Source organism: Rhinopithecus roxellana, chromosome 7 (assembly GCF_007565055.1).
Source record: "Rhinopithecus roxellana isolate Shanxi Qingling chromosome 7, ASM756505v1, whole genome shotgun sequence".
Lineage (NCBI taxonomy): Eukaryota > Metazoa > Chordata > Mammalia > Primates > Cercopithecidae > Rhinopithecus > Rhinopithecus roxellana.
This window is the reverse complement of record NC_044555.1, coordinates 60,343,377-60,367,676: the sequence shown is the minus strand read 5'-3', so window position 1 is coordinate 60,367,676 and position 24,300 is coordinate 60,343,377. Positions and strand designations below refer to the sequence as shown.

The 24,300-nt window shown below is 44.9% G+C and overlaps 1 protein-coding gene across 1 annotated transcript in view; it reads left to right on the top strand.

Moving 5' to 3' along the window:
* The first annotated feature begins 225 nt into the window (after positions 1–225).
* Positions 226–24,300, top strand: part of ITIH6 (inter-alpha-trypsin inhibitor heavy chain family member 6) — a 46,711-nt gene continuing 22,636 nt past the window's right edge. Inside the window, exons 1-5 of the mRNA XM_010388757.2 lie at positions 226–327; positions 1,353–1,507; positions 6,527–6,637; positions 7,474–7,721; positions 9,907–10,076. Of these exons, the coding sequence (XP_010387059.1) occupies positions 226–327; positions 1,353–1,507; positions 6,527–6,637; positions 7,474–7,721; positions 9,907–10,076 (786 nt within the window). The remainder of the gene's footprint in view (positions 328–1,352; positions 1,508–6,526; positions 6,638–7,473; positions 7,722–9,906; positions 10,077–24,300) is intronic.

Below are 24,300 nucleotides of genomic sequence, written 5' to 3'. Positions count from 1 at the left end.
AAAAAGGAAGCATGGAACTGGCCCTTCTCCAGGCAAGATGCCAGCCCCAGCTCCTGGACAATCCTGGCTTGTGTGAGCCTCAATGCCACATTCAGAGCCTTCCCCACCCTTCAGGATGGTCCCTCCCTCTCAAGAGAAGGGATACCTGGAGGAAAGAGCAAGGGTTTGGAGATCGGGCTCAGATCTTCTGGATGTGAACAACAGATCTAGGCCAGAGGTGGCATCATGTCTGGGTGGAGGTACCTCATCTGTGTCAGCTTTTTGCTGATCATTCTTCTTGAACTGACATACCAGGGACACCCCGTCCCCACTTCATCAAGCACAAAGGTCAGTTCTGGGATGAGGGAACAAAGCTTGGGGATTCGTAATAAAATTAGCTTCTTGGGGGAAATTTGGGAAGGTTATTCAGTGTGTTTCTTCAGTCCTATGACTGAGAAGCTAGAGCCAGAGAAAAGAGGTACTATTTGCTAAGCACATGTCAGGTGCTGCACCAGGGATCCCAGAATTATTATTTCATTTAGTCTTCACAGCATCTCTGTGAGCTGGGCTATATTATTATCCCCGTTATAGAGAAGAGAAAACGGGTTCCAAAGTTAAGACACAGGAAGAGGCAGAACCAGAATTTGAACCTAGGTCCGTCTGATCTCAAGTTGTCCCCATTTCCCACTGTCCCATACTGGGAAGGAACTAGCTGTGCATCACGTGTAGGTAGATAGAGGGACCATTACCTCAAGAAAGGAGAGGAAGAAGATAGATATTGTACTTGCTGTGTGCCCTCATCATGGATGCCAGATACTTACCATGTTTGCAGTGCATGATTGTTCTTATAAGTGCGACTCTTTACACCTGAGATCCTAAAGAAGAAAAAAATCGATATTTATCAGTGCCTTGGACAGAGTAGGATTCAGTGAATGGCGGCTGCTCTGCTATATTCTAAAGCCTTGCTACTCAAAGTGAAATCTGTGGACTAGCATCAGCATCATCCTGTGGGAGCTTTTTAGAAAGATAAAAATCTCAGCCCTCACCCCAGTCTTGCTGAATCAGAATCTTCATTTTAACAAGATTTCCAGGAGATTCACGTGCACATCAAAGTTAGAGAAGTGCTTGTCCAGAGAGGTCCCTTGATCTCTAATCTTCTGTGAGTCTTGGGTTTCTGAGACTTGATAAAGCTTGCTGAAGCAATCAGGCAGATCCACCAAATGGATGACAGAGGCTGTTTTCCCTCTCTAGGCCTCAGTTTATCCACCTGTATACTTTGAGGCCTGTGTAGGAATCTTGGGTTCCCAAGTACTAGCCCATCTAGGCTGAGGACATAGTCTACCTAAAACACCTCCTCCTGTCTTCTCTCTCAGTTGTTAATGACAAGCTATTCCATGCACTCCACGGTGGTGTCTCGCTATGCCCACACCTTGGTCACTTCTGTCCTGTTTAATCCACATGCTGAAGCCCATGAAGCCATCTTTGACCTGGATCTGCCTCATCTCGCCTTTATCTCCAATTTCACTATGTAAGTCTGCTTCCAAAGTCACCACTTCATTCATTTGTGCATATATTTGTTCATTCTTGTGCTTATTCTGTCAGCAGAGTATAGTGATTAAAAGAATGCACTCTGAGATCAGACTTCTTGAGTCTGAATCCTCGCTCTGCCAGTTTGGGACCCAGGGCAAATTACTTCATTTCTGGGAGTCTCATTTTACACATCTACAAAATGGGGATAAAATTAGAATCCAGTTTCTTTTTTTCCTTTTTTTTTTTTTTTTGACACGGAGTCTCGCTCTATTGCCCAGGCTGGAGTGCAGTGGTGCAATCTTGGCTCACTGCAACCTCCGCCTCCCAGGTTCAAGTGATTCTCCTGCCTCAGCCTCCCAAGTAGCTGGGACTACAGGCGCATGCCACCATGCTCAGCTAATTTTTTGTACTTTTAGTAGGGACGGGTTTCATCGTGTTAGCCAGGATGGTCTGGATCTCTGACTTCGTGATCCACCCGCCTCGGCCTCCCAAAGTGCTGGGATTACCAACGTGAGCCACTGCACCCAGCCAGCACCCACTTTCAAGGATTAAATGAATTAATATACGTGGAAACGTATGCTAAAATTAGCTTCAGGCACATTTTAAGTAGTTGATAATATTAGCTTTATTGCTTTTTAAACAAACATTTCCTGGTGCTGACTGTGTGACTTACACTGTGCTGAGTCCAACAGAAAGAGGAAGGTGAACTGCATATAGTCCCCAGTCTCAAAGAGTTCACAGTTTAAGGGAGGATATAAAAAAAGGAAACCAGCCCAGCACAGTGACTCACACCTGTAATCCCAGAGCTTCGGGAGGCTGAAGTGGGAGGATTGCTTGAGGCCAGGAGTTCAAGACTACCCTGGGCAATATAGCGAGAACCCATCTCTAGAAAAAAAAAAAAATTAGCAGGGCATGGTGGCGCATGCCTATAGTCTCAGCTACTCAGAAGGCTGAGACAGGAGGATTGCTTGAACATGGGAGGTTGAGGCTGTAGTGCGCTTTCATATCTGCACTCCAGCCTGGGTGACAGAGTGAGACTGTCTCTAAAAAAGAGCGTTGGGTTGGGGAGCAGTGAGTAGATTGCTTTAATAAAGTATGCTGGGGAGAAAGAGAAGTCTGAATGTGGAATGGTTAGAATGGTGAGGTGGACCAGAAGACAATGGTGCGTTTCCTATTCCCAGGCTGGTGGAGAAAACCTCAGAGAGATAACACCTAAACTGAGGCTTGAAATAGGACATCTTCACCAGGCAACCAGGGTGAGGGCAGGACTGGAGGAATCCAGGAAAAAGGAATAAAGGCATAAATGTTCCCTTAATTAGGGAAACTGCAAGTACTTCCATGTCGCTGTACTGTCAGGGACAGACAAGAGATAGAAGAGTGGTTAAAAAAAAAAAAAAAATGAGATCGGCCGGGCGTGGTGGCTCAAGCCTGTAATCCCAGCACTTTGGGAGGCCGAGGCGGGCGGATCACAAGGTCAAGAGTTCGAGACCAGCCTGGCCAATATGGGGAAACTCTGTCTCTACTAAAAATACAAAAATTAGCCGGGAGTGGTGGCGGACGCCTGTAGTCCCAGCTGCTCGGGAGGCTGAGGCAGGAGAATTGCTTGAACCCGGGAGGCGGAGGTTGTAGCCAGCTGAGATTGGGCCACTGCACTCCAGCCTGGGTGACACAGCGAGACTCGTTCTCAAAAAAAAAAAAAAAAAAAAAAAAAAAATGAGACGTAAGAGGCAGAGAAAGACTAGGCTGTGGAGGACTTCCAATGTTAGAACACCTACTTGGGTCTCACTTAATGGTCTCCAAACCATCTTATGTGTTTGCACACCTATCAGGAAAAACTTGATCATATACTCCCAAAACATATATACTTATTCATTTATGCATTATATAAATATACTGCTGAGCAAATATATTAGGTATATTATGAAGCATATAAATATTAATCCCTAAAGGATGAGGAAAAAGCCCTAAAATAGAGTGTGAATATTATTTTCCCACTCCCTCTCGATTTGTCTCCAGCATCCCCTGGGACATGTGCACCCCTCTTTAGAAATAAGTGTGGGCCATAATAAGGAGACATGGCAAGGTTTTAAGCAAGGAGAGGTGATTGTGAAGTGGTAGTGGACTGGAGGGGCCAGCTAGGTGGCCAAGAGTTGAGTAGGTGAACAGGGGCAGAATCCACGTAGGGGATGCTGAAGGTGGGAGCAGGACAGTGGTGGTGGATGTGAGAGACCATCAAGGGAGAAACAACCTGACTGTAGTGGAGAGTAAGTAAATATAGATGGTGTTTACCTTTTTTCAGCTTATTAGACCTGGTAGATGATAGTACCCTATTGAGGTGATAAACAAGGGAGCTGGAGCAGATAAAGAGAAAGCTTAGTGGGGCCTCATTAACAAGTATCACACTTTAGTGTGAATTACAAAAAGGCCCCTGGATTTGGGTAGAGGGACTATCAGATTTACCAGATTAGTGAGCCCAGCACAAGCAGAATATCCGCCCTTGTTCAGCCCCGCTTGTCCCTGTTAGTCGGGAGGAGGTTCTTGTGCCATCAACAATCTGTACAACCTCAAATGCAGCCCTGGGGTGGGCCTAGGCTGTGCCATCAAGAACGTCCCGGCACTTCCCCTGGAGAAGGATTGGGTTAGAGGAGGGAACTGGTATGGAGTCAGAGTCAGGGAGTTTGGGGGAGAAGTGCTGAGGCAGTCAAGGAGGGCTCCCTGAAAGCAGGATTTCCATATGGGTAAGATTTCAAGGGACCAAGATCATTGCATGTTGGGACCCAGGCGAATCAAGGACCGAAAAGAGCAGGCATGGGTCTGGAGTATGGGGGGCTAACCAGAGAAGCTGGCAGTCAAATGATGTAACAGCCAAGTAGTCAGGCAGAATTTCGATTTTTGCTTCAATTGAAAAAAACACCAAAAGAATTTTTTTAAAAAATTAAGCAAAGCAGGCTGGAGGAAATGTTCTTGGGCAGACTCTGTGGAAAGTATGCTGGCTGGAGGCAGCACACACACAGAGGCCCCAGTGTCCTGCTGCCAGACCAGCTCCACCCTACCCCCCTCACACCCCAGGAGACCTTGGGAAGGTGCCAGCTCGGCCCACCCCCCACACTAGCCCAGCCACAGCAATACTCTGTTTCAGCTGCCTAGAAACACTTCTTCCCTGAGTGGTCTCTTCTGCCACCTGCCTATCCTCCCCCAGTGTTTCTGGAAGCTGCTGCCTCGGTCAAGCAACTTTCCTGATACCTGTGCCTCAGTTACTCCACTTATAAAATGGAAACCATTGTACTTGCCTCCTACAGAGTTGCACTAACTTTCTCTAGGACACCCAATTATCACTCCGCAAAGGCCAGCTCTGACCCATCTCTCCCCTTTTCAAGATTTGTCCAAGACTCTCCATTCTCCATGGCAAAAAGTCTTTGCTGCTGTATGAGCTCATTGAGTCTTGTGTTCAAAGCCCCCTATTCTCTAGGCCCACTCAACCACTCCAACTTTCTCTCCATACTTCCCTTTCCTGCCCCTCCACTCCAGTCAAATTTAGCTACTTGCTGTCCCCTGAAACACTTTCTGTGTTTTCTTGCTGTCTGTCCAGGATGTCCACTCCACAAATAATTGTTAAGCACCTCCTCTGCTCCAAGCCATATTCCAGGCACCAGGGGTACAGCAGCAAATAAAGTGGTAAGAAGTCAGTCAGACTGTGGATGTCTTCTAAAGATGGAGCTGAAAATCTCTGATGGATTGGATGTGGATTGTGAAACAAAGAGGAGAATCCAACATGACTCTAAGATTTTTAGCTGAGCAACTATGTCCTGAAACAAAGATACCAGAGGAGGAGCAGATTTTGGAGGGGAGAGTTATCAGGAGCTCAGTTTTGGATATGTTCAGCTTGAGGTGTCTATGGAACATTCTAGTGGAGATGTCAAGTAAGAAATTGCATGTATGGGTCTGGAGTTCAGGGCACAAGTCCACACTGGAGATACAGATTTGGGAGTCATCTGTATATAAATGGTATTTAAGGCCATGGTGCTAAATGACATCTCCTAGAGAGTCAGTGTAGAAAGAATGGAGGACAGAAGGGGAGAGGGAGGGAGGGGAGAGGATAAAAGGTTGCCAGCAGAGCCTTGGAGTGTTCCAAAGATTTAGAGGTTAGGAAGGGAATGAGCCAACAGAGGAAACTGAGAAGGCATGGCCAGTGAGGATTATTTATCCATATCCTCCCTGTCTTTCAGGCCTAGCTTCAAGGCCACCTTCTCTAGGACCCTTTCCTGAAGACTTGGGCAAAAATGTTCTCTCCCTTCTTTGAGCTTCTTTTCACTTTATTATCTTCTTTAGAGAAATGAGGAAAATGGGGGTAAGCAAGTCTGCTTGCAACTCATTAGTCTCTGAGCTCCCTGAGGACAAGTCCTCCTCCCTAGTCAGACCCAGAAGACTTTGCAACAATTTGCACACTTATTTCACAATTTTTACCACTTTTACCACCCATAGTATTTACTTAATATATTTTTATATTAATATGGCCATATTATTTACCCAGTATATTTTTTCAACAGATATACTTTCTGAGATGATCTGAGTTAGCCTTATTCCAAGCAACAATATCTATGAGATCATGGGTTTAATGTGCTAGTTGTATTTTAATAAACATTACTGTAAATACATAACAATTATAATAAAAATATTCGATTATATCATACCTAAAATTATGCTGTATGCCAAAAGGTAGAATTCATTCAACACTTTGGGAAACACAAAACTCTAATACCAGATCCACCATATGCTGTGTGGCCTCTATTTCCCCATCTGACAAATGGAGATAATAACTACTTCACTCTGTATCTCCCTCTCCTTTCCTCTTCTTCTCTTCTTGCCGCTCACACTGGGGCTTTATGGCACTGTGTTGTTCTTTCTCTTTCCCTATCTCTATCCTCCTCCTCTTTCTACCTCGTGTGTCTCTTTATCTGTCTCTGACCAACTCTATTTTCTCTGTCTCTGCTGTCCCTCCTCTTTCCTGCCCCATTAGGACCATCAACAATAAAGTCTACATTGCAGAAGTCAAAGAGAAGCACCAGGCAAAGAAAATCTATGAAGAAGCCCATCAGCAAGGAAAGACAGCTGCTCATGTAGGCATCAGGTAAGGCCCCATCCAGTCCAAAACATTACTTAATCATCTTAGCTGTGTGATCAGGGGAGATGCGCGTTCTCTCTGGTCCTCAGTCTCCATCTCTGCAGAGTGGGGACATGACCTCTACTTCATAGGATCATGTGAAGAATATGTGAGTTAATGAATACCAAAGCCTGTAACCGGGTGGGTGTTCAATAAATGGAAATTTATTTCCCCATTTCCACTTTTCTACTGTCAGGAGATTGTGGCTTATTTAAGAATTGGCGCCTTCCGGGAAGGTTATATGCAAGTGAGATTTTTCTAAATTGAATTTTGTTTCCTGAGTTCCATTCAGCGGGCAGAAATGTATTGTCTTCCTTCAGTGTTTCCTCCCAGCTTCCAAGAGAGTTTCACGGAGCGAAAACTTTAGCTTTGGCTCCAGCAAACTGAGTTACTGCCATATAAACAAGCTCCTTCAAAAGCACAGGGGAGGGGATAGTGGGAGGGTCTATTTGAAGGGGACGAGGCATTGTATGTAAATTGAAAACTCTTTTGCAAAATGAATCATTAGACCCTAGTTGGTCTGTTCTATATTCAGATCTTCATGGACTAAGTTCCCTTGAGGGTGGACCACCTGTGAGATAATTTAGCAAGCAGAATATTTAGGAGGCTGAATGAGGGAGGGAGAGAGAGATTGATAAGTGGATGCATGGATGACGGACCATGGCCAGTGACTCAGTTGAACCAGAAGCCTAGTCAGGTCTGCTGGGACCAGGGTTGGGGGGAGCAAATCTAGGTCATCTAACAGTCCCTGTACTCCTCAGAAGATCCCTTTCTCTTCCCACCCTCTTCCTTTTCCTGCCTAGGGACCGGGAATCAGAGAAGTTCCACATCTCCACCAGCCTGGCAGCAGGCACAGAGGTGACTTTTTCCCTGGCCTATGAGGAACTGCTTCAGCGTCACCAGGGCCACTACCAGCTGGTGGTGAGCCTGAGGCCCGGCCAGTTGGTGAAGAGGCTGAGCGTAGAGGTTACAGTGTCAGAAAGGACAGGCATCTCCTATGTGCACATACCACCCCTGAGGACCAGCCGCCTGCGCACCAATGCCCATGCAAGTATGTGGGCAGCACTATAGGTCACCCATCAGACTGGCCTTCACTGAATGAAAACCTTCCCGATTCCACTGGGTTTCCCTCTACTGCCACTTCTGCTCTGTACTCACTGCCAAGTTCTTTCCTGATTCAGTGAGAAGAGGGCATGTTTGAAGGTGAAAATATTTGGAATTTAACCTTGGCCTGGTCCTTACAAGCTGTATGACCTGGCACATTACAAACTTCCCAGACTCCTGATTTCCCTAAAAAAAAAAAAAAAATCAGTGATAAGGGAGGGTTTGCTGGGGGGGCTAATGAAATTAAATCGTGTGTTAACCATGCTGAAGGCTGTAAAAGCCACACTGGCCAAATCATGCTTTTCCCTGGATCCCCACTGAGAATGGCAGGACATTGAGCGCACAGCAACTACAGGCTCCCTGGAGGACACCATCTCAGGCCCTGGAGGGAAGAGAAGCATCTTGCCTCAGAGGCTTGCTTCAAATATCACCTAGAGGTTTTGGAAGGCCAGACTGGCTACATCAGAATCACAACATGGGCGCCTAGAAATGCAGATTCCTGGAGCCCAACCTTTAGGGTCTGGTTCAGTAGCATGGGGGTGGGGCCCAGGAAGCTGTGTCATCAACCAGTCTCAGGCGACCTTGATGTCCAGTCAGGTTGGAGAATCACGGAGCTTGCCTGCTCACCTCATCTGAGATGAGAGGACAGACGCAGAGAAATCCCTACCTCATGTGGCCGCCCCTCCAAAGCTGCTTAGCACAGGAGGTCCCAACTCATTCAACTGTTGACCCAGAGAGGCACTGGGGTGGACAGTGGATGTAGCAGACACAGACAGACACACAGACTGGATCCAAATCCCAGAGTTGACACTCCCTTGATGTGGGACCATCAAAGCCAGTCACTCCATTGCTCCACTTCACTTTTCCCATCTGTAAAATGGACGAGATGCCATCTACAGCCCAGGACCATTGTGAGACTTTGAGAGAATTCCTCCCTCCCAATTACATGGTGCAGAGAAGATTGCATGATCATTGTACCCGTTAGGACTAGGTGGCACTCACTGAGATGCACGTATGGCTGCAAACGCTTTACATGAATGACCTCATTTATTTTCCACAAGCACTGCCTATGAAGTAGGAGCTGTGGTCATGCCTGTGCTGTAGATGAGGAGCCAGAGGCTTAGAGAGAATGAGTCGCTTGTCCAGGGACACACAGCAGCAGCAGGGAGCTGGGCCCACAGGCCATTTGAGTTCCTGCAGCCTGCATTCTTCAGCCCTAAGCTATAAATGGCAGGTCCCTCCCCCATTCTCCTTAAAGGTTAAAACAGAGGGTAGAACCAATCCTGTGGGGGAGAAAACAGAACAAAGAGCTCTGAGAGGAAGGAAGCCAAGGGAATGTATGTGAGCAGGCGCCTCAGAGAGTATGGGGCTCAGTGTGCCCCTGAGCTTCCTGACAGCTGTAGCAGGAAGGAGGGGGGGCAGAATTCCCAAGTTTCCATTTTCTGGAAAAAAAAAAAGGAGGCACAGAGACATTTCTAAATGGACATTTGTCTTGGATTCCAGAGGACTTGCTCTTGTGGCCAGCTCAGCAAACATCCGGGACTAGAGACTCATCTGTTATTTCATGAGACTCTAAAAGGCTTTTTCACACACATGATGCCCAAAGTCAGAAGGAAGAGAGGGAAGAAGAAATATTAAATCAGATCCAGAGGACAACCTTGCTAGGCTGCTGTTTCCCACAGCAGTAGGGGGATGGGAGGAGACCTAGACCTTGTCTGTGTGTCTGTCTGTCTCCTGGACACACTCTCACTGCACTGCCTCTCTGGGAGGAGATGTGGGCTGCTGGTCTCCGGACATGCCATGCCTCCAAAGACTTGGCCCCAGGTTGCATGGAAAATGAGGCAGGGTGAGGTTGCCAGTGAGGGCCACATTGCCAGGGCCTGGGAGCTGAGGGCCAGGCTGGGTCTGTCCGGCTGGGCTCGATAGAGGAGGCAGAGAGGAGCTGGCTGTGGGACTGGGAGAGGAGCCTGGGGCAGGTGGAAAGATGTTGTAGGCAGGAGGCACCAGAGATTTTGGGAGGAATTAGACTTCTCACCCTCCCCAGATAACGCCCCTTGTGCTGCCCTTTCACTGGTTCTTCTGTCTAGCGAGTCCTTCGTACCATGCTGCCCCAATCCTCTCCACCCATACAGGTGAGGTGGATTCACCTCCATCCACCAGGATCGAGAGGGGAGAGACCTGTGTCCGAATCACCTACTGCCCGACATTGCAAGACCAGTCGGCCATCTCTGGCTCAGGCATCATGGCTGACTTCCTGGTTCAGTACGATGTGGTCATGGAAGACATCATTGGAGATGTGCAGGTGAGGGGGCCTGGGAAAGGGGAGAGAGGATGGGCTCTGGAGTCAGACAGGCCTGAGCAATGCTCGGGCCTCTCCAGCTGTTCACTCCAGTTTCCCTAGGGATAAGCGAGAGCTAGCAAACAAGGATAGGCTGACGTGAAAAGACACATGGCTTCAACCTTGAGAGGCACATCGAATCCCCCAAAGGGTTGGAGACCTGGAACTGTCTCCAGTGAATCTAGTGCCCAAAGGACCCATCCCTGACTAAATCAAGTCATAGCCTACTCGAAAACAGTCCTTCTGCAAAGTAAACCCTTGGCCACTAATTGGGCATCCATGTTCATGGGCTCTCATGCGTTCTGCAGCTCCTATACTCTTCTGTGTTCTCTTGGGCTTCCTTGCTCTCTGTCGCCTTTTAACAATCCTTATTGCTTCAGTGAAGCCATCTGCCTAAACAGGGAGTCCTTCAATTGTGAGCCTCCACATTCATGAAGAAAGAGCAGAGGTCCCACATTCATGAAGAAAGAGCAGAGGTCCCGCTCTTTCAGATGGGAAAGCACAGAGCACTGATCCCAGGGCGCCAGCGTGAGCACAAAGATGGTGGGGCAGCCTGAGACATCTGGTGCCCCGCTGCCTCTCCCACCACAGAACCCTCAACCCCAGCACGCAAACCACCCTCCAGCTGCCCCACACCACACCACACCTTTCTCCAAAACACCCGAGCCTGCCTCTCATCTGTGTGAGCATTTGCTCATGGTGGCCGCTGCCTTGTGAATGACTTCTTCCTCCCTGCTCCACTGCTCAGCATCCTCGTGTTCCTGAAACACTGCCGAAACACCTCCTCCTTGATGACTCCATTCCACCAACAATTCATTTGTCTGCCCTGGACTAAAAGTGTCCTATAGTTAAACCTCTTCTCGTGCAACATTCATTCATTCATATGTTGAATGAATATGTGGACTAGGCCAGTCCTGTACTCATTGACTCTAACAACTCACAAGTGAGTCGGACACAGCCACTCATCTCCCTCTGCCATCACCCCATCCTGAAGCACCCAGATACACAGAGCCTTGACAGTCATCAAATGTTCTAGGTGTGTGTGTAAATGTGTCATGAGTTATGTGGGGGTGCCAGTGGAGGAGGGTTTCAGGACCATCATCCTAAAGGAGTTGGAGTTTAAGTAAGCATGGGAAACATGAATTGGATGTATCTGCAAGTCGGTCAATAAGGTGAAGGGAAAGGCATGCAGAGAGAAGGAACAGCATGTGCAGAGGCAGAGAGGTGTGGCTCAGTGTGTTGTGTAGGGGGAATAAAAGTTATTCTCCTGCCAGGATAGGAGCTGAGGGTACCTTGCCAGCAGGTGGCAGCAGGGGCTTTAACCTGGTGTTTTGTCATGTGGGTGTGTTTAGTTCTTGGAGGTATCCCTCTGCTGGCTCATGCTTTACCATCACCACAGCTGCCTGCAGTTGAAATATAGATGGAAGGCATTAACCAGTACAACCAGGAACTTCCATACACTGTGAGCTCTTAGCCCTCCTGACACCTGCCAGGAACACTCAGTTCATCTCCCACTTCCTATTTGAGTGTGCCCTTTGTTCAAAGCCCAGCACATCATCAGATCATCCACCCCGCTGGGGCTCACTGGGCACCTAACCTGTGTCATACCTTGTGTTGGCCGACATTGGGAACGCAGAAGGGTATCACACACACAGCCTGCTTATCGTTTCTGAGTGAGACACAAAAACCCAATACTGACACTAAGGTAGACTTGCCCTTCCCATGACACACAAGGTAGGATAGAAGCCATAATGAAGAGGAAAGGCAGTTCCAGGATAGAAGCCATAATGAAGAGGAAAGGCAGTTCCAGGTTCCCTGAAGGTGACTAAGGCTGACCTGTGTGTTACGGAATGAATAAAAGTGGGCCATGGGACAGGGCCCGTGGGAGCGAAAGGCATTCCAGCAAATTGGGGGCGGCACAAGAAAAGAAACAGGCTGAAACTCACCAAACCTGTGTAGGGAATTGCAAATAGCTTGGCGATCTGGAGCAGAAATTTGAGATGAAAAACCCAAAGAGCCACATAGAAGGCTGGAGAGTCCTGCAGGGCAACAAAAGGAACATGGGATTTGTCCTGTAGGTGACCAGGGAGCCATGAGAGAAAATAACATTGTGAGATCGTGTTTACAGGGTCTCAGCCACTGCCTCCAAGCAGCATGGATGGGAGAGGTTGCAGTAGAAGAGGGAAACCTGAGAGAAATGAGACCTGAGCTTGGGCTTTGTCAGTTAGGGATGAAGACCAGGGTGGCCTGGAGAAGTATCCAGCAGAGAAAAGCAACAGGAGGTTGATTGGCTGCAGGGAATGGGGGCCACCCGAGGACTGAAGGCAACACTCAGATTTGTCTCCAGAGTGATCATGTGGATGATGGTGCCCCTGACCAGGAAGGCATAAAAGGGCCACGTTGGGGCAGGACAACGAATTCATTGCTTGGGCAGGATGCATCAGAGGTTTCTTGAAACATCCTGGGGCACAGGTCCAACAGTGAGTGTGCACCCACTGGTAAGGGGCAACTGTGGGAGCCCTAGACGGGAGAAGCGATGTGGATTGATTGGTAGGGGTCTTGTGGTGGAAGCCAAGTGACAGAGGGAGGTCACCCAGGGAGCATGTGTGGAGCCAAAAGGGAAAATCTCTGAAGGCACAGCTAAGGTGAAGCGGCCCAATCCAGCAGCTATGGATACCCTCATCAACTGCACACAGCCTGCCCAGAGCCCCAGTACCCAGCAGTTCACTCCATTGAGCTGCACCAGCATAATCATTTTCTTTTCATGCTTCGACCTGACAAATATTGGGAAGCACTGCAAAGGGAGTGGGCAGACAGAGGCGGTAGGAGAATAAGGAGGGTTCACTGTCACAGATCGCAGGGAAAACTACTTTTGAAGATAGCAGAAGTCATCCATGTTCAACTGTGACGTTCATGGGTGGGGAAGGCAGTCCCAAGAGACTCAAAATACAGACATTGGGTTTGTTTTTTAGTAAAGTTGTTACTTTGAATTTTTGAGGGTACACAGTAGATGTATATATTTATGGGGTAAGTGAGATGTTTTGGTACAGGCATGGAATCCATAATAATCGCATCACAGGGTACCCATTCCCTCGAGCATTTGTCCCTGTGTTACAGACAATCCATTCATACTCTTTTACTTATTTTTAAATGTACAATTAAATTATTATTGACTATAGTCACCCTGTCGTGCTATCAAATACTAAGTCTTATCCATTATTTCTTACTTTTCTTTGTACCCATTAACCATCCCTGCCTTCCCACCATCTCCCCACTACCCCATTACCCCCAGTCTCTGGTAACCACTCTTCTACTCTCTGTCTCCATGAGTTCAACTCTTTCATTTTTTAGATCCCACTAATGAGTGACAACATGGGAGATTTGTCTTTCTGTGCCTGACTTATTTCATGTAACATAATGATCTCCATTTCCATTCATGTTGTTGCAAATGACAGAATTTCATTCTTTTTTATAGCTAAATAGTACTCCATTGTGTATATATACCACCTTTTCTTTATCCTCTCATCTGTTGATGGGCACTTAGGTTGCTTCCAAGTCTTGGGTACTGTGAATGGCACTGTAACAAAGAGGGTATAGCTATCTCTTGGATATACTGATTTTCTTTCTTTTGGGTACATACCCAGAAGTGGAATGGCTGGATTGTATGACGAAGCTCTAATGTTTAGTTTATTGAGGAGCCTCCAAACTGTTCTCCATGTGGTTAAACTAATTGACGTTCCCACCAACAATGTATGGGGGTCCCTTTTCTACACATCCTCGCCAGCATTTCTTATGGCCTGTCTCCGGGATAGAAGCCATTTTAGCTGGGGTGAAATGATATCTCATTGTAGTTTTTGATTTTCACTTCTCTAATGATCAGTGATGTTGAGCACCTTTTCATATATCTGTTAGCCATTTGTATGTCTTCTTTTGAGAAATATCTGTTCAAATCTTTTGCGCTTTTTTGATTAGATTTTTAGACTTTTTTCCTATGGAGTTGTTTGAGCTCCTTATGTATTCTGGTTATTAATCCCTCATGAAATTGGTAGTTTGCAAATATTTTGTCCCATTCTGTGGGTTGTCTCTTCACTTTGTTGATCATTTCCCTTGCAATGTGGAAGCTTTTTAACTTGATGTGATCTCATTTGTCCACTTTTACTACGGTTGCTTGTGCTTACTGGGCATTATTCAAGAAATTTTCGCCCAAACCAATGCCCTGGAGCTTTTCCCAAGGTTTTCTTGTAGTATCAATAGTATCATAGTTTGAGGTCTGAGATTTAAGTCTTTAATCAATTTTGATTTGATTTTTGTATATGGTGAGAGAGAGGTCTAGTTTCATTATTCTGCATATGGATATCCAGTTTTCCCAGCACCATTTATTGAAGAGACTGTTCTGTCCCCAATGTATGTTATTGGCTCCTGTGTTGAAAATCAGTTCACTATAGGTTAGTGTATTTGTTTCTGGGGTCTCTATTGTTTTCCCTCGGTCTATGTGTCTGTTTCTATCCCAGTACCAGTCTGTTTTTGTTGCTATAGCTCTCCAGTATAATTTGAGGTCAGATAATGTGATTCCTCCAGTTTTGTTCTTCTGGCTTAGGATAGCTTTGGTTATTCTGGGTGTTTTCTGGTTCCATTTAGATTTTAGGATTGTTTTTTCAATGTCTGTGAAGAATCTCTTTGCGATTTTGATAGGGATTGCTTTGAATCTGTAGATTGCTTTGGGTAGTATGGACATTTTAGCAATATTGATTCTTCCAATCCATGAACATGGAATATCTTTCCATTTTTTAGTGTCCTCTTCGATTTTCTCTAACAGTGTTTTATACTTTTCATTATAGAGATGTTCCACTTCTTTGGTCAAGTTAATTCCTAGTATTTAATTTTGTTTGTGGCTATTGTAAATGGGGTTTCTTTTTAGTTTTCTTTTTCAGATTGTTCACTGTTGGCATATAGAAATGCTACTGATTTTGTTTTGTTGATTTTGTATCCCACAACTTTCCTGCATTTGTTTATCAGTTCTAATATATTTTGTGGGATGTTTAGGGTTTTCCAAGTATAAGATCAGATCATCTGCAAACAAGGATAATTTGACTTCTTCCTTTCCAATTCAGATGCCCTTTATTTCTTTCTCTTGTCTGATTGGTCTAGGTAGGACTTCCAGTACTTTGTTGAATAACAGTGGTGAAAGTGAGCATCCATGTCATGCTCCAGCCCTTAGGGGAAAGGCTTTCAGTTTCTCCCCACTCAGTATAATACTAGCCATGGGTCTGTCATATATGGCTTTTATTATGTTGAGGTATGTTCCTTCTATCCCCAGTGTTTTGAAGGTTTTTGTCATGAAGAAATGTTGAGTTTTATTAAATGCTTTTTCAGCATCAGTTGAAATGATCGCATGGTTTCTGTCCTTCATTCAGTTGATATAATGTATCACATTGATTGCTTTGCATATGTTGACCCATCCTTGCATCCCAGGGATAAATCCCACTTGGTCACTTGGTCATGATGATCTTTTGAATGTGTTATTGAGTTCAGTTTGCTAGTATTTTGTTGAGGGCACTCACATCCATATTCATCAGAGTCATTGGCCTATAGTTTTCAATTTTTGATGTGTCTTTGGTTTTGGTATCTGGGCAATACCGACCATGTAGAATGAGTTTGGAAGTATTCCATCTTCCTCTATTTTTTGTAATAATTTGAGTAGGATTTGTATTGGTTCTTCTTTAACTGTTTGGTAGAATTCAGCGGTGAAGTCATCAGGTCCTGGTCCTTTCTTTACTGGGAGATTTTTTTTTTTTTATCATGGCTCTGATCTTGTTGCATGTTATTGTTCTGTTCATGTTCGAATTTCTTCATGCTTCAGCCATGGTTAGGTTGTATGTGTCTAGGAATTTGTCCATTTCTTCTCGATTTTCTTTTTGTTAATTTAACTTTTAAGTTCAGGGGTAGATATACAGGTTTGTTATATAGGTAAATATGGGTCATGGGGGTTTGTTGTACAGATTATTTTGTCACCCCAGCATTAAGCCTAGTACCCATTAGTTATTTTTATTTTATTTTTATTATTATCATTATTATTATTTTGAGACAGAGTTTCACTCTTGTTGCCCAGGCTGGAGTGCAATGGCACAATCTCGGCTCACCACAACCTCGGTCTCCTGCTTTCAAGCAATCCGCCTGCCTCAGCCTCTTGAGTAGCTGGGATTACAGGCGTGTGCCACCACGCCCAGATAATTTTGTATTTTTAGTGGAGATGGGGTTTCTCCGTGTTGGTCAGGCTGATTTCGAACTCCCGACCTCAGGTGATCTGCCCGCCTCCGGTTTTGAAAGTGCTGGGATTACAGACATGAGCCACTGCGCCCAAACCCATTAGTTATTTTTCCTGATTCTCACTCTCCTACCACACTCCACCCTCTGACAGGCCCCACTATGTGTTGTTCCCCTCTATGCGTCCATGTGTTCTCATTATTTAGTTCCCACTCATAATTGAGGACATGCAGTATTTGGTTTTCTGTTCCTGTGTTAGTTTGCTAAGGATAATGGCCTCCAGCTTCTTCTCTGTTCCTGTTAAAAACATAATCTCATTGTTTTTAATGGTTGCATACTATTTCATGGTGTATATGTACCATATGTTCTTATCCAGTCTATCACTGATGGACATTTAGGTTGATTCCATGTCTTTGCTATTGTATATAGTGCTGCAATGGACATATGTATGCATGTGTCTTTATAATAAAACTTACACTCCTTTGATTATATACCCAGTAATGGGATTGCTGGGTCAAATGCTATTTCCGATTTTAGGTTTTTGAGGAATTGCCACACTGTCTTCCATAGTGGTTGAACTAATTTATGCTCTCACCAACAGAGTTTAAGCATTCCCTTTTCTCTGCAACCTTGCCTGCATCTGTTGCTTTTGGACTTTTTAATAGTAGCCATTCTGACTGGTTGTGAGATGGTATCTCATTGTGGTTTTGATTTGTGTTTCTATAATGATCAACGATGTTGAGCTTTTTTTTCATATGATTGTTAGCCGCATGTATGTCTTCTTTTGAGAAGTGTCTGTTCATGCCTTTACTTACTTTTTAATGTGACTGCTTGTTTTTTTTCTTGTAAATTTGTTTAAGTTCCTTATAGATGCTGCATATTAGACCTTTGTCAGATGCATGGTTTGCAAACATTTTCTTATGTCTGTTCACTCTGTTGATGGTTTTCCTTGCTATGTAGAAGCTGTTTAGTTTAATTGGATCCCACTTGTCCATTTTTGCTTTTGTTGCAACTGCTTTTGGCGTCTTCATCATGAAATCTTTGCCCGTTCCTATGTCCAGAATGGTATTGCCTAGGTTGTCTTCCAGGGTTTTTATAGTTTGGGACTTTACATTTAAGTTTTTAAACATCTTGAGTTAATTTTTGTATATGGTATGAGGAAGGGGTCCAGTTTCACTTTTCTGCAAAAGGTTTGCCTGTTATCCCACCACCATTTACTGAATAGGAAACCCTTTCCTCATTGCTTGTTTTTGTCAGGTTTGTTGAAGATCAGATAGTTGTAGATGTGTGGCCTTATTTCTGGGTTCTCTGGCCTCTTTTAGATTTTCTAACTTATTGGCATATAATTGCTCATAGTAGGTATTAATGATCCTTTGAATTTCTGCAGTATCACTTTGTAATGTCTACTTTTCATCTCTGATTTTATTTATTTGGATCTTCCCTTTTTTTAACTAGTCTGGGTAAAGGTTTGCCAATTTTGTTAAACTTTAAACAAAAGAAATCCTTTTTGTTTCCTTGATCTTTTATATTGTTTTCTTCGTTTCAGTTTCTTTATTTGTATTCTCAACTTTATTATTTGTTTCCTTCTACTAATTTAGGGTTTGGTTTGCTCTTGCTTTTCTGGTTCCTTAAGATGCATTGTTATGTTGCTTACATTTTTCTTCTTATTTGATGCAGGCACTTATAGCTATAAAGTTCCCTCTGAGAACTGCTTTTGCTGTATCCCATAGGTTTTGTTATGTTGTCTTTACATTGTCATCTGTTTCGAGAAATTTTTCAATTTCTTTCTGAATTTCTTCATTGACCCACTGTTCATTTAGGAGCATGTTGTTTAATTTCTGTGTATTTCTATGTCTTCCAAAGTTCCTTTTGTTATTGATTTCTAGTGTTATTCCATTGTGGTCAGAGAAGATGCTTGATGGTATTTGAATTGTTTTAAATTTTCAGTCTTGCTTTGTGACCTGATATATGGTCTATCTTTGAGAATGAACCATGTGCTGAAGAAAAGAATGCATATTCTGCAGCCATTGGATGAAATGTTCTGTAAATATCTATTAGGTTTCTGAACTATAGTGCAGATGAAGTCCAATGTTTCCTTGTTGATTTTCTGTCTGGAAGATGTCCAGTACTGAATGTGGGGTCTTGAGGACTCTAGTGATTGTCATGTTGGAGTCCATCTCTCCCTTTAGCTCTAATAATATTTACTTTATATATCTTGGTTCTCCAGTGTTGGGTACATATATTTTCACAATTGTTATATCCTCTTGCTAAATCGACCCCTTTATCATTATATTGTTACCTTCTTTGTCTCTTCTTGTAGATTTTGTCTCTGTATGGCTCCTTCTTATCTTTTTTGTTTGTTTGTTTCCATTGGCATGGAATACCATCTTCCATCCCTTTATTTGTAGTCTATGTGTGTCTTTATAGATGAAATGTTTTTCTTATAGGCAACAGATCAGTGAGTCTTATTTTTTTAATCCATTCAGCCATTCTACGTCTTTTGATTGGAGAGGTAAGCCCATTTACATTTGATGTTATTATTGACAAGTAAGAATTTACTCTTGCCATTTTGTTATTGGTTTTCCTTTTTTTTTTTTTTTTTTTTGTTTTGTTTTGTGGTCTGTTCGTCCTTCTTTTTTCCCTTCCTGTCTTCCTTTTAGCAAGATTATTTTCTTTGGTAATATGATTTAGTTTCCTACTATTTTATTTTCTATGTATCCTTTGTATGTTTTTTGTTTTGAGGTTACCATGAGGCCTGTAAATACTATCTTATTAACCATTATTTTAAGCTGATAACGACTTAACACTGTTTGCACTAACAAACAAAAAGAAAACTAATAAAAACTCTATGCCTTAACTTCATCCTCTTGCTTTTTATTTCTTTGTTGTTTCTATTTGTAATTTCTTGTACTGTGTCTTGAAAAGTTGTTTACTTAGTACTTTTGATTAGGTTATCATTTAATCTTTCTACTTAGCATGAGAGTGGTTTATATGCCACTGTAACATTGTTATAATATTTTGTGTTTTCTGTGTACTTACTATTACCAGTGAGTTTTGTACCTTCAGGTGATTATTTATTGCTCAGTAATGTCCTTTCCTTTCTGATTCAAGTACTCCCTTTAGCATGTCTTGTAGGACAGGTCTGGCAACGATGAAATCCCTCAGCTCTTTTTTGTCTGGGAAATTCTTTATTTCTCTTTCACGTTTGAGGGATATTTTCTCCAGATGTACTATTCTAGGTAACAGTAGTTTATTCCTTCAGTGTTTTAAATATGTAGTGACACTCTCTCAGCCTTAAAGATTTCCACTGAAAAGTCTGCTGACAGGAATATTGGAGATGTGTTGCCTGTTATTTGTTTCTCTTCTCTTGCTGCTTTTAGGATCCTTTCTTTATCCTTGACCTTTGGGAGTTTGATTATTAAATTCCTCAAAGTAGTCTTTTTTGGGTAAAATCTGCTTGGTGTTCTGTCACCTTCTTGTATCTGGATATTGATATCTTTCTCTTGGTTTGGAAAGTTCTCTGTTATTATCCCTCTGAATAAACTTTCTACCCCTATCTCTTTCTCTATCTCCTCATTAGGGCCACTAACTCTTAGATTTGCCCGTCTGTGGCTATTTTCTAGATCCTGTAGGCATGCTTCATTGCTTCTTATTCTTTTTTCTTTTGTCTCCTCTGACTGTTTATTTTCAAATAGCCTATCTTGTAATTCACTCATTGTTTTTTCTGCTTGAACAATTTTGCTTTTAAAAAACTCAGGTACAGTCCGGGTGCAGTGGCTCACACCTTTAATCCCAGCACTTTGGGATGCTGAGACAGGTGGATCACTTGAGGTCAGGACTTTGAGACCAGCCTGGACAACATAGTGAAACCTTGTCTCTACTAAAAATACAAAAATTAGCTGGGCATGGTGGCACATGCCTGTAATCCCAGCTACTCAGGAGGCTGAGGTGGGAGAATCGCTTGAACCCAGGAGGCAGAGGTTGCAGTGAGCCAACATCATGCCACTGCACTCCAGCCTGGGTGACAGAGGGAGACTCTGTCTCAAAAAAAAAAAAAAGACTCTGGTGCATTTTTCAGTATGTCAATTGCATTTTCCAGAATTTCTGCTTGATTATTTTAAATTATTGCAATCTCATTGCAATCTCTTTGTTACTTTCATCTGATAGAATTCTGAATGCCTTCTCTGTGTTATCTCAAATTTCTTGGAGTTTCCTCAACACAGCTATTTTGAATTCTCTGTCTGAAAGGTCACATATCTCTATTTCTTCAGAATTGGTCCCTGGTGACTTATTTAGTTTATTTGGTAATGTCATATATTTTCCTGGATTGTCTTGATACTTTTAGATGTTCTTCTGTGTCTGGGCATTGAAGAGTTAAGTATTTATTACAGTCTTCACAGTCTGGGCTTGCTCATACCTGTCCTTCTTGGGAAGGCTTTCCAGATATTCGAATGTATGTATATGTTGTGATCTAAGCTGTATCTGCTTTAGGGGCACCCCAAGCCTCGTGATGCTGTGGTTCTTGCAGACTCATGGAAGTATTGCCTTCATGGTCTTGGACAATATCTGGGAGAATTCTTTCCATTACCAGGCAGACTAATTCGCTTTCCTTACTTTCTCCCAAAGTCTTTCTCTCTCTCTCTCTCTCTCTCTCTCTCTCTCTCTCTGTTGTGAGCTACATGAAGCTGGGGGTGGATTGACACAAACACTCCTGTGGCCACCACCTGTGACTGCGTTGGGTCAGACTTGAAGCCAGCGCAGTACTGGGTCTCACCCAGGCCTGCTGTAACACGTCCTGGCTTCTGCCTCTGTTCACTCAAGACCCTGGGGCTGTACAATCAGAAAGTGTCCAGAAAGTGTCAAAAACAACCAGGCCTGTGTCCTTCACTTTGGGATAGTGAGTTCCCTCAGACCCTAGGTGGATCCAGAGGTGCCATCCAGGAGCCAGAGACTAGAGTCAAACACCTTAGAATTCTACCTGGTTTTCTATTGTCCTGCTGGCAAACTGGCAGTCAAACCACAAAATACACTTCTTCTCACTCTTCCTTCCCCTTTTCAAAGGCAGAAGAGCCTCACCTCATGGCCACTGCCACCACAACTCACAAGGAATACTGACAGACAACCACCGATGTTCCCTTAAGGCCCCAAGGTTCTTCAGTCAGCTTGTGGTATATGCTGCCTATCCTTAGCCTCACCTTTCAGGGCAGTAGGCTCTTCTATGGCCTAGGGGAGGACCGGAAGTTGGATTCTAGGCCATCCAAGAGCCAATGCCTAGAATCTAGGACCTTAAGAGCCTGCTTGGTGCTCTACACCCTTGTGGCCAAACTGGTACTTAAGCTTCAAGACAATGTCCAATTTACTTTATCCTCTGCTTTTGTAAAACATAAGCACTCTCTCCTAATAGCCACCACAGCTTGGAATGTGCATCACCTAAAGCCAGCAAGTCTCAGAGTCTCACCCAAGGCCCTCAATGTAGTACCTGGGCATTATTGTTGGTTATTCAGGGCCCAAGGGCTCTTCATTTAGCAGGTGAAGTATGCAGCCAGAACTGGGTCCTTCCCTTCAAGGCAGCAGGTTTCCTTCTAGCCCAGAGTGTGTCTAGAAATGTGTTTTGGGAGTTAGGGCCTGGAAAAGGAGCCTCACGACTCTTACTGGTGCTCTATCCTTCTGCGGCTGAGCTGGTATACAAGATGCAAGACAAAGTCTTTTCCACTCTTCCCTCTCCTGTCTTCAAGTAGAATGAAGGGGTCTCTTTTGGAGCCACAAGCTGTGGAGCCTGGGGTGAGAGGAGGGGTGATGCTAGCACTCACTTAACTGCCCCAGCTGGTGTCTCAGTAGGTTGTGTGCCCCCTAAGTCCACTGTCTCTGGGCCCAGTTCAGCACTAGGCCCCTACTAGGAGTTGCAGTCCTTGTGTCTAGGCTGTCTTTCAAGTTTATTTAGAGCCCTAAAGCACTTTAGTCCATGGTGGCGAGGCTTGCAGGAGCTCAAGTGCCAACTGCTGACATGCTGACATGGGTAATTCATGTGTAGTTAGGGCTGTTTTGAATGCTTCCTCCATATGCAGGCATCAGCCGAGTTTGGTTCAGTTTTTTGTTTGTTTGTTTGTTTGTTTGTTTTAGTACTCTAAGAGGGCAACACTGAGGTCAATGCCTCACAATAGCTGCACTCTCCCTCCCCTAACACAAAGAAATGCTCTTGCACACCTTGCCTCCTCTGCTGGGGGCAGACTTGGAGGGTGGAGTAGGGGTGGTGTCGGCAATTCAAGACTGTTCTTTCAGTGCCTCTTTCATTGATATGAACTTAAAACCAGGTACAGCGCTTTTGGTTCTTTTGAAGGTGCTTATTTGTGTGTAGATGGCTGTTAAATCGGTGTCCTTCCTAGGGGTACGATTGGTGGAGCTTTTTATTCCACCATCTTGCTTCACCCCTCTTCCAGCCACTGAGTTTGGAGGCAAGCTAGTCACGGTTGCCTTTAGTGAGGGAAGTGTCTATGCGGGGTGGGCACGGTAGCCAGTCTGTGGTGGTCCCTGGGAGTGATCTTCATTTGAGCCCATTGAGGGTGCCCACTTTCTCAGCCTGTGATGCTCCAGGGAAAAAAGAGGCTAGAGAGAAGTTTGGGAGTGGACGGGGGACAAGAGCTAGTCTTAGTGCATGGAAAAGACAAAACAATTCTATATTTCAAGGAAGACCCAGTGGGGTACATATTAAAGGGAGTTGGAGAGAGCGGAACTGAGGAGTACTGGAGGGACTGGGCACTTGGAGTGCATGGGGTCCAAGGCAGGACCACCTTTCCTTAGGCTGAAGGAGGAGGTGTATGGGGATGTGGACCCTGTAGAAGGGTGGGGTGGGCAGTCAAAGTGTCCCTGGCTCTGTGCTCTTAATTCTCTCCTTGAGTCAGGTGGGTAGGATGGAATGACTGCTGAGGTGACTGGGAGAGGTTGGTGAGCAAGGTCCTGCCCGTGGGTTATGTGATAGGAAGTGGGGGCCCCGGTGGGCATGGGATCAGGGAAAGGTAGGCATGAATTTCCCAGGAGCTCTCACCAGCCCAGGTGTGGGAGGTGTGCAGAAGCCACTGGGTTCTGCTCTTGGATTGGGCAGTTGCAGTGTGGGTGACACAGGCCTTTTTGAACTGTACCAGAGTGTCAGGATTAGTGGAGACAGAGAATGCAATTGCACATGTAAATTAATTCAAAGGCTGGGATGGAGGGGAAGAACAGGATGTCCTCCCATCTTCTCTTTCCCCCTGAGAGGGAAGAGGCAATGTCCAGCCTTGTGGTCAGAGAGTGCCTGAAGGGCAGAGAGGAGCAAAAGCCTGTGACCCTGGGCAGAGCCTGCTTCAGCTTCAGGGGAGCACAGACCCTCAGCCAGCGCAGACATCACTGAGCTGAGCTGAGCTGAGCTGAGACTGGTCCTGAGGGGCCCTCCTAGCCTCCCTCCCCTTCCCTCAGCTGTCCCAGCCCGGAGGCTCAGCAGAGGGAAGAATGGAGTGGGGGAGGGGAGTCAGCAGCCAATCACATCCAGGACAGCCCAAGGCATCTGTACCTGGTGTAACCAATCCCCTCTGAATAAACAGCTCACTCTGCTTAGGCTCCCTCCTCCTCTCCCTGCTCTGCCCAGCAACAGCAGAAAGGAGGTTTTAGGAGGAGAGGGAGGCCCTGCAACTCCCAGCCCCTGGCAGCAAAGAGCTGGGCCCCAGGCTCACTCTATACAGGGAGGTTAAAACAATACTTGAAGTTCCTGCAGCCCAGGCAAAATATCCCTAGGGACCCTTAAGGCTGTGCAAGCCCAACTCTCTCACAGACAGGAATTCACATATTAGAGAGATCCTGATCCTTGGAGTGCTGGGCTACAAGCCTGTCTCATTCCCTCCACAGCTCTGGGGCAGGCCCCGGGATGAAGGTCTGAATGGCAGAGATGTGGTTC